The sequence below is a fragment of the Nicotiana tabacum genome, chromosome 11 (genome assembly GCF_000715075.1).
Source record: "Nicotiana tabacum cultivar K326 chromosome 11, ASM71507v2, whole genome shotgun sequence".
Lineage (NCBI taxonomy): Eukaryota > Viridiplantae > Streptophyta > Magnoliopsida > Solanales > Solanaceae > Nicotiana > Nicotiana tabacum.
This window is the reverse complement of record NC_134090.1, coordinates 174,926,829-174,937,874: the sequence shown is the minus strand read 5'-3', so window position 1 is coordinate 174,937,874 and position 11,046 is coordinate 174,926,829. Positions and strand designations below refer to the sequence as shown.

The 11,046-nt window shown below is 33.0% G+C and overlaps 1 protein-coding gene and 1 long non-coding RNA gene across 2 annotated transcripts; both read right to left on the bottom strand.

Annotated features, from left to right (window-relative positions):
* Positions 1-1,666: 1,666 nt before the first annotated feature.
* Positions 1,667-2,638, bottom strand: LOC107821364 (uncharacterized). Its single transcript, XR_001656120.2, has 3 exons — positions 2,499-2,638; positions 2,219-2,374; positions 1,667-1,899 (listed from the first exon to the last, which is right to left on the bottom strand). It is a non-coding gene; the product is annotated as an uncharacterized LOC107821364 (long non-coding RNA).
* Positions 2,639-4,222: 1,584 nt separating this feature from the next.
* Positions 4,223-10,808, bottom strand: LOC107821370 (CBL-interacting serine/threonine-protein kinase 1). The gene is made up of 12 exons (XM_016647811.2): positions 10,418-10,808; positions 8,869-8,931; positions 6,872-6,943; positions 6,673-6,780; positions 6,508-6,588; positions 6,247-6,426; positions 5,912-6,133; positions 5,712-5,816; positions 5,511-5,627; positions 5,361-5,423; positions 5,195-5,269; positions 4,223-4,729 (listed from the first exon to the last, which is right to left on the bottom strand). Exons 1-12 carry the CDS (start codon positions 10,622-10,624, stop codon positions 4,658-4,660), a joined length of 1,365 nt encoding a protein of 454 aa, XP_016503297.1. The 5' UTR covers positions 10,625-10,808; the 3' UTR covers positions 4,223-4,657.
* Positions 10,809-11,046: the final 238 nt, after the last annotated feature.

Here is an 11,046-nt window from a genome sequence, read left to right as displayed (position 1 = left end):
GAAGTGATTGACTGCAAATATGTATAAATAATTTAACAAATAAAAGTATTTCCCTATGATTAAAAAAAAAGTTATAACAGGATATGTCAAAGTAAATTAAATTTAGAAGAATATTTACCTCATCCAATTTTTTGTTTGTCTGTAGTATGACCAACTATATACTGAGTATGTACATTGAACTTGTTGTTGGTGCTGCTCATTTTATACTTATTAAAAACTTCTATTCTCCAAATTTCTAAAAACTTCTTTATACACTACATTTGTAGCTTCATTTGATAATTTCCCATCTTCATCATAACATATAATCTTCAACCCTTTTCTACTTGTTACTCTTGAAAGTGCAACATATAATTGTCCATGATAAAAATAGACTTCTTAAAAAATAATCCCACATTAGATAATGACTGACCTTGACTTTTATTGATGGTCATGGGAGAAACTGAATTACCAAATAGCTCAGAATGCACCACATAATTGAAGGCACCAATGATGAATGATGATTGTTAGAAGATTTATAATGACAGAGAAACACAAGATGTTAAAAGTGAGAGCAATTAAAAAAATAACACATGCTAGAAGATGATAGAAAAAGAAATTTGTCAACAAAATAGAATTCAGCAAAGAATTCACTACATCGACCACGTTGGTGTGTATGTATTTCTGTGATATGTTTGAACTGACACTAAAAAGATAGAAAACAAATAAGGCAAAGTAAAATGAAACTGGAAAAAAATGAGAGAAACTGAATTACCAAATAACTCAGTATTGTCAAATTCTTGGGGATTTGACAGCTCCTCATAAGTTTTGAATTTGAAAATACACATGTTAAAATGTGGATCATGTAATTAGTCAACGGTGGTCTTATGTGTGAACATCAACTTAAACTTGTGGTCTTTGGTCTTCAGCTTCATATTATTTGGACGTACCACAAAATTCTTCATGATGTACAAACCCATTTCCTTAATTTCTTGTTTGAACCTTTGGATAAAAGACCTGTCAATACTTGCGTGAATGTGGTCGCCCTACAAAAAACAATTCAATTAATTAAAATGACAAAGTTATTCTGTATATGACTGTAATATACTTGCGCATATGTAAAAAATGATAAATAGAAAGTGAGTATAAAGTTTTAAACAATACCTTTTCATCCATCAGAACAATTTCAATTGAAAAGGGGTTGTCAGGCCTATCGCGATCCGGATTTTTCCAAGGCCTAACAATACGAACCTTTAACTTCCAATTCATTGACTTGCTGTTAATTTCACTAACGAAATTGATTTCAGCCGCCATTATATCCTGAAATAGACAGAGGAATTTGTAAATATAAGTAGAAACTAAAACTGCACAAAATATCTGTTAAAGGAATACAATTCCATCATGGAATAAAGATTGTTCATGAAATACAAATCATACAAATTACCTCTTTTAGTCTAGAATTGTTGTTTGATATGCACGCGATAGAGAAAGAACAAAACTATGTAAAAGTAGAACTGATTTGATAAAAATGTGAAATCACGTTGCTGGAATCTTGGGCAGAAGAGTTCGTGGGTAAGGAGTTGATATCGTGGTGAGACGTCGTGGGATTGTGGTACCGAATTTGGAGGATGAAATTTTTAGGGCAAAAGATAAAAATAGCTCAGTATTGTCAAATTCTTGGGGATTTGACAATTCCTCGTAGGTTTTAAATTTGAAAATACACATGTTAACATGTGGATCATGTAATTCGTCAACGGTGGTCTTATGCGTGAACATCAACTTAAACTTGTGGTCTTTGGTCTTCAGCTTCATATTATTTGGACAAACCACAAAATTTTTCATGATGTACAAACTCATTTCCTTAATTTCTTGTTTGAACCTTTGTATAAAAGACCTGCCAATACTTGCGTGAATGTGGTCGCCCTACAAAAAAACTCAATTAGTTAAAATGACAAAGTTATTCCGTATATGACTGTAATACACTTACGTAACAACAACAACAACAACCCAGTATAATCCCACTTAGTGGGGTCTGGGGAGGGTAGTGTGTATGCAGACCTTACCCCTACCCTGAGGTAGAGAGGCTGTTTCCAAATAGAACCCCGGCATCCTTCCCTCCAAGAACTTCCCACCTTGCTCTTGGGGAGACTCGAACTCACAACCTCTTGGTTGGAAGTGGAGGTTACTTACACATATGTAAAAAATGATAAATAGAAAGTGAGTATAAAGTTTTAAACATTACCTTTTCATCCGTCAGAACAATTTCAATTGAAAAGGGGTTGTCAGGCCTATCGCAATCTGAATTTTTCCAAAGCCTAACAATACGAACCTTTAACTTCCAATTCATTGACTTGCTATTAATTTCACTAACGAAATTGATTTCAGCTGCCATTATATCCTGAAATAGACAGAGGAATTTGTAAATATAAATAGAAACTAAAACTGCACAAAATATCTGTTAAAGAAATACAATTCTATCATGGAATAAAGATTGTTCATGAAATACAAATCATACAAATTACCTCTTGTAGTCTAGAATTGTTGTTTGATATGCACGCGATGGAGAAAGAACAAAACTATATACTGTAAAAATAGAACTGTTGATAAAAATGTGAAATCATGTTGCTGGAATCTTGGGCAGAAGAGTTCGTGGGTAAGTAGTTGATATCGTCGTGAGACGTCGTGGGATTAAGGTGCCGAATTTGGAGGATCAAATTTTTAGGGCAAAAGATAAAAATAGCGTTCCCAATCGCCGTTCTTATTTCAAAATGTATCTATACCTATTTAATAGGAATGACTGTTTTTTGGGCAAAAAACATAGAAAGTACATGCTTCTTCTATAGGAATGACTTTTCTTTTCAAACTATACACGTAGAAACTGGTTCTTTTTTAAAAAAAAGCTTCTTTTTAAAAAAATATAGAATACCTAATTAAGTGTTTTTAAATTATTAATGACTTTTCTTTTCAAACTATATACGTATAAACTGCTTCTTATTTTAAAAAACTTCTTTTTTAAAAAATATAGAATACCTAATTAATTGTTTTTAAATTCAAAATTTTAAAAAGGAAACTAATTTTACCTAACTTTAACTAATTTGTCCTAAAATAGACACATGACATTTTATATGTGGAACACTTGGCAAATTTGTAGAGCTAACTTTTTTCCTTTTAAGTAAAATAAAATATAGATAGATATTAGAAATCATGAATTCTATTTCAGCAAACTTAGAGTTTACTGTTTAATAAAGTTTCTAGGATAAATTGTTTAACAAACTAACCAGAGATCATACATCTCCTCTTTCATCACATGAGTTGACATTTTGAGAATAATTGGAGAAAGAGACTCCTATTGTGCAACGTCTCTTTTTATTTATTTATTTATTTTATCTAAATTAAAAAGAGATAAAGAAAAGTAGGTATAATTTAGGACAGAGTTACCTTTGAGGGTTAGTAGTGAAATAATTAGGATTCGTTCACCCTTAATTAGAAGTCTCGGGTTCGAACTCTGGAATGAAAATGTTTGGCAAGGAGCGTTTCCCTTTAATGGGCCTTACACGATGCATATCAGGATGAAATTCAAAAATAGTCAGGTTTACAAGTGGTGATTGAAAAATAGCCACAATTTTAAAAGTAATCGAAAATTAACCACTTTTCATGTAAAGATAAATCTGAACAAAAACACTGTTCAAAATCCGAAAATATTCCAGCATAATACACTGGAATTTCATTATAATATACTAGCCCAGAATATAATATACTGGTCCAGAATAATATGCTGGAAGTTCATACATATATGCTCAAATCTCCAATATATTATGGTGGAACTTTCTGTGTGTTGGAGTTCCAATATAATATGCTGGAAGTTCATACATAGGTGCACCAATGTCCAGTATATTATGCTGGAACTTTCCGCGTTGCAGCAAAATAGTGGCTATTTTTCAATGACCTTGCAAACGCTGGCTATTTTTTAATTACCAGCCCGAAAACTGGCTAGCCCGTACTATTTTTACTGCATATCAAGATTAGTCAGGGCCCCAAAAGCGGATATCGCACACCGGATATGAAAGAAAAATAATAATTTTTACTGACTTGGTGAGATATCCACAAGTCAATCTTGTAATTTCACAAACTCAAGTTCTAACCATCCAACATGTACAGCTAGATCATAGTTAAATATAACGATAATTGTACTGATATATGAATTTACTTGTACAATAGCTGTAAAGCAAAGATGAGTATTGCAAAATGCACAAGTAAGAAGAGACATCTGGTTGGAGACTTCAAAATCCCTGTAAAGAGCAAGCTCCAAATAATATATACTACAGATAACAGAATACAGATTTAGATGAATGTATACTAATTGATAAGGCGATTATCGCCATGTTCCAAGAGCAAGCTCCTCTAAATAATAGATACTATAGAATACAGATTTACCTTAATGTACTAATTTATAAGGCGACTAACGCCGTGTTTCTTACTGTACACTTAATCAAATCAATGGTATTTGCCATTTAATCTCATGCTATATCGCTCGCAGAAACTGATGAATCAAACGACTAGGCTCCAAGGAGTGTGCTTATTGCTCAACAACTCCTCTCGCCACTCGACTCCTCTAAATATAGAAGAGGAGAAAAGAACAAAAGAATGGATTTAATCGCCACTGCGAAATGGTCCACAGCTTTCAATATACATCAGTAGCTATGAGCTCCTGGCTTTGCTGAACACCTAAATCACTCGATATCCTATTACACAACTGCAAGATATAAGCATGATTTAGTTAGTTTAGCAGGTTTGGAGGGATTGCAGGTTGCAAATGTATTCAAGAGGCGTCAACCGATACCCTTTCGTAAGAAAATTACATTATGTAGCTAGGTAGTTTTTATTTAATGTATAAAAGGGCAGCCCGGTGCACTAAGCTCCCGCTATGCGCGGGGTCCGGAGAAGGGACGGACCACAAGGGTCTATTGTAAGCAGCCTTACCCTGCATTTTTGCAAGAGGCTGCTTTCACGGCTCGAATCCGTGACCTCCTGATCACATGGCAATAACTTTACCAGTTATGCTAAGGGTCCCCTTCTCGTTTTTTTAATGTATATATACTATATACTGACACTCTTTGGCTTCTTCATATATTTACTTCTTTATATTTTGACCCCTCTTAGTGAAAATCTGGCTCCGCTACTGGTTGCAATAGTATAGATGAGGGTGTTTGAGATATACCTGTCTATATACTGTTGAATCCCCCGAAGACTTTCGTAACTCTACAACATACAACGATGGGCTAATCTCAAAAACCTGCAATTTATGCATTGGAATAATTATGCTTCTTTTTCTCTCTTTCTGCAATGGAAAATAAGGGGAGTAGAATGTTGTTTTCGTCAATTACCTCAGCGACTACTGAGAGATTAGCCGCGCTCTTTTGGCTTTTGTGGTCTTGCATCACTTTCAACTGCAATATGCAAAGATACAAATGTTAAAAGAGATGTATCACTAGTGCATGTCAAATACAGGTAGATAGACCGGCATTGATACTAACCCTTCCATTTTTTTTCTGGACATGAAATCCCATTTGTGTTACCATAGTCTCAATCCGCTCCAGCAACTGCTTTGGAGAGAGACTGGATGTAAATCTGATCTTCCTCTCAGAAACATCCTACAATAATTCAAATAAGAAATAAGTCTCGGTTTAAATATTTGTTCCTCGCATAATATGGTAAAAAATGAAAAGTAGACTTACCTCTTTCTCGAAAAATCCAGAAAGATCCAGACATGACGACATCCCTATTAGCTCGAAAGCATTTAGCACACAAGGGGATTCTGGATCTCTTTGCGCATCAAGTGGCTGTGCCGAGGATATTAAAAACCAATCAGTCATTAATGATAAAAGGATTAAAATGCTAGACATAAACCAATTAGTCAAGGGTCTAAAGTTCATACTGCTTCTTGTACTGATAAGACTTGATTATCCGTTGATGCATGATCGCCTTCCAAATCTTCTTCGTCGGGATTTACAGGAGTGTAGTCTTGTTTGAACCATTTATCTTCTTTGATTTCTTCCATCGTTATACGAGTATGTGGGTTGGGATCAAGAATCCTCTTTATGAGGTTCTTTGCTCCCGCGGATAGCCATTTTGGTATATGAACATCCCCCTTAACTATCTGATTAATGTCCCTCCAAATAATATTAATAGTATTAGCTCCAGAAAATGACATATAAATGAGCTCCACACAGAAAAAAAAAGTTTAAAAGGAGAAAGAAGAGGAAGTCTTACCTTTTGATAAAGTACTGCAAGATTTCTATCGTCAAATGGTAAATAACCGGTGAGAATGACATATAAGATGACACCACACGACCAAGTATCTGATGCCGCGCCATCATATCCTCTATTAGAAAGAATTTCAGGGGCGACATAGTTAGGACTACCGCAAGTTGTATGCAACAAACCATCGTCCTATAGTTAAGCAAGAAATCTCATTAAGCTTGAGGAAAAGTATTCACGTATCCAATAACGAGAAGATGTTATATTCCATACCCTAAAATGTTGGGGTAAAGCACTGAGTCCAAAGTCCGTAATTTTTATGTTCCCTTTTGAATCAATGAGAACATTTTCTAGCTGCATTTCAAAAATAGCAAATGTTATTTGACAGAACATGCGACAACTTGTAATGTTTGTGTGCTACATTATATAATTAGTTACCTTGAGGTCTCTGTGGAAGACACCTTTTTCGTGACAGTAACTAACGCCGTCAATCAATTGTTGAAAGAGTTTTCTACCTTGTGCCTCTTTGAGTTTCCCTTTGGACACCTATGAATAAGAATTACAAATAAAGGTTAAAATTCCAGATTTGAGACGTTAATATGCAGAAACACAAGTTAAAATCGCCAAAGTTACTTACGATTCTGTCAAATAATTCACCACCATTCACGTATTCCAGCACCATATAAATCTTGCTTTTGCTCGCTAAGACCTGCTTAAATATAATACTTTCATGTTAGATATGCATCTTAGTAAAATACTAATATGAACTCAATACAAGGTAACAGATGAACAAAGCAAATACATACATACTATAGATACAAAGATAGTAGATGAAATTGTGATTAAAATATCTGAGAATAGAGTGACAAAATTCAAAATGAAGTTTCATCATATATTTACAAACAAGGTGAACTGCTAAATCTTAACCGGTGATTATTAAGTCTGCGTTACAGAATCTTATCATTATATGTTCATTTAAACTATGTTATTCATGGAACTAATACTCCCTCTATTTCGATTCAGGTGTCTTACTTTCTTGTTTCGTCTGTTTCAAAAAGAACGTCTCTTTTTTAAGATCACAAGATTTAAAAGTCTTCCTTACTTTTCTTAAACTCTATACGCAGTCAAACAGACGTAAAAATTGAAACAAATGGAGTACTAAGTAACACTTTTATGCCAAATGTTTGGGCTCGACAACATTCCCCAGGCAGTCTTTTAAATGTCAACATTTTAGTCATATCTAAATGTTTGGTTATTATTATTATTATATTATTATTATTATCAAAAATAATAATAATAATAATAATATAGCAAACTTTTGTTGTTGTTGTTATTATTGTTACTGTTGCTATTCTTATTGTTAATCACTTGACACCGTTGTACTTGTTGTTATTATTATTGTCGTTGTTGTCATTTTTGACACACTGAGACGGCACTTGACAAGCAACATGAAATCGTCACAGACATTACATCTTGTCCAAGTCCTCCAAGGAAGAAAAACTATTATTGACAGGAACCTAATTTAATTAGATTGAGTAGTTACTTCATGGTTTGAACTGAGTTCAAGAAATTTTGGTCTACCACGGCAGAATAACTTAATTTTAACAGCAAGAGACTATTTCCTACTTGTACACTACAAGTCCAAGAAAAAAAACAAAACAGTGTTTGTCACCTAAGTTTTTTTTTTTTTTTAATGTCATTGGCTAGATCCAATGACTAACTGTGGTCCCAGACAAAAGTGGGTCCCATCCATATGCAATATACAACCACAAAATTCAATGATTTGACACTTATGGTTATGGACTAAAGAGTCCTCATATTTGTTTGTACAGTTGAAAAAATCTTAATTATGTGGGGAGTGGAAATGGCTCCCCAATTATTGTTTTCCACCAACCAAAAAATGAATTATCACAATCAACCTTAACTTTATAGATTGACTAATATTAAAATTCAGCAAATTTTGTCCAATTAATTTTGTGAATAGATAAAAATAAAAAAGAGACCAACGAGGGTTATAGTTGAGTGGTAAGTACTCCTTCATCCTTAATTAGAAGTTTCGAGGTTCGAATCTTCGATAAGAGTCGTCTTTATTAGAAAGTGTTTTACCCCTAATATAGAATTTTCTGGCGCGAATCCGGGTTTAATCGGCCCAAATGTAGGTACCAGACACAGGGTTGGGGGCCAAATATTTTAAAAGAACACAAAAAAGACAACAAAATAGAAGAAGAAAGAAACGAATCTTTAAGACGTGCAAGAATGAGCATCACTTGATCTTTGTTTGAAGCACAGACAAATTGTATAATACTCATTGTTTATGAATAATAAAAAGGAATATATGTAATTAATATTTATAATTAACTTTATATACTTAATCTCTTGGTGCAGCTAATTTATCTTTACAAAAATACAAATTATGTCTTTTCAATATCTAACTTTGGGTATATTCGGATTTTTTTTTAAAAAAGATAATAATAATAATAATAATAATAATAATAATAATAATAATAATAATAATAATAATAATAATAATAATAATATTCGTAACTATTTTATTTTGATAAGATAAAATATGAAAACAGAAAAAGACAAGTTCAACTAGTGTTAAAAAAAGAAAAAAAGATAGGACATATGTACCTCGTATAATCTGACCACGTTAGGATGTTTGAGGAGTTTTAATGTTCCTATCTCCCTTTTAATCTGCAAATATTACACATTAAATAAAAATATAAGCTTATTGATAATTAGCAAGAAAACTATATCACGCAGACTCCTCAAAATATTGTCGCACTCGTATTAAATCCTCCAAAAATATACTCCTCAAAATATTGTCGCACTCGTATTAAATCCTCCAAAAATATATTACTTCGACATCGACCACATGATATTTTCGGCAGGGGCAGAGCTAGAGTGTCAGGAACAGGTTCGGTCGAACCCAGTATTTTTTGTTTGAACCATGTATCTTAAAAAATTAATTAAATATGTATAGATTATAAATTTAGAATAACATAAAACGATTAGAATCCCGAACCTATAAGTTTAAAATTATTATTCCATTTCTGATATTCGAAAAGTCCGAGCAACACAACAGGAAAGCAGGAAAGGTTCAATCAAATGAATAAACGATTGACTCGTAGAATTTAAATTGACAATTGAATTGAAATTGTACAATTTTGATTATTCAACTGTCGTCAACTTGGACTGCTAATTAATTGTCTAATTAGAGAATTTGGAACCACTAAAATTAGTTAACCAAGTATCCCTTTTTGGGGCAGAAGATTTGGTTGGAAATATAGTGGAAGATGACAATACCAAATGACTAACCTCCAAGTAATTAAGGGCGTGTTTGGTAGGAAGAAAACGGTTTTCCTCATAAGATATTATCTCATTATCCAAAACTCTCTAAATTAAAAAATATTTCAAATTGGACTTATCGACGAAGAAAGTCAATTTTTCCCCATTTCAATAAAATTATTTTTCAAAAAAATATTTTTTGGTTTTCGGTCGCCAAAAATGACAAATTTTCTTATTTTTCTTTATACCAAATACACCCTTTATGTTTTCAAATAGATGGATTTAACTTTTAAGATATTTAGCATACTTTAAAACTACGAATTCAATTTTAATATTTATAAAATTAAAATAGCTTTTTACTATATATTTATATTCTATCTCGAAAATACTAAACACATTAAATATAGGCTGCATTATTTTCAAGCCCAAGCCATGGACTGCGGGTAGAGGGGGAGTATTAACCACGGATTCGGATGAACCTAAAATCCCACGGGTGGGGTTTGGGGAGGGTATTGTACACGCAAATTGTACCCCTACCCGGCGGAGTAGAGAGGTTATTTCCGATAGATCCTCAGCAAATAATATGAGTCCAACCTACCGGATGAAACCAATAACTTTTGTTTAAATCTTATGTTTATATTTATAAAATTCATAAAATATTTAATAGTGAAATCAGTAATTAAAATCCGATAACAAATTAAGAACTCATAAACTTCAAATCCTAACTATACGTCGAAGACAGGATTTGGTCACAGAAAGAAGAAGATCTACGTTTCAGTAACTCTTTTAGTAACAGAAAGAACAATGACCCAATAAAATAGATGAATTTCAATTAAAAAAACAAATAATTCAAAACAGCAAAAGAAAAATGGGAGAGAAAAATCAGACGAACCTGATCAGTAGACCTAAGGTCAATAATCCGATCTTTATCCAAAATCTTAATAGCAAAAGATTGACCAGATTCAATATGTTTAGCGTATTTCACTTTACCAAAATTGCCTTCGCCTAAAGTTTTTCCAATTTCGTATTTCCCTAATCGCATTTCCTTTTTTCCTCCACCTTGCCTTATTTCCTCCTCTTGCTGCTGTACTATTACCATTCCCCTATTCGGATTTTTCAAAAAAATTTTAAAAAAATAAGAAAGTTTAAAAAATTGTTGAAATTTTCAGTTTCGGATTTTTGCTCTGTAATCTGTTGCGTAGAGATGGAGTTGAAGAGAAGAGAAGATCAGCAGGTTTCGTGTTTCTTTGATTCCTTTCTATGTTTGGTTTGGTGTTTATATACAAGTGGAGTAGTAATACATATACACAATGTATATAAATTATAAAAATAATAAAAGTGGGACTGTGACTTTTATTTGTGTGGACCTTTTTCTTTTTTTTCGGGTTTTCATTCGGTGTCCGGTATCGCGTTGAGGCTCGACTAAGTCAGAATTTATGCCGGAAAGTCCACATTAGATGGTTTTTCACCCGATACCCGGTAAGTCATTGGGACCTGATTAAATCTGGATTTTTACCGGAA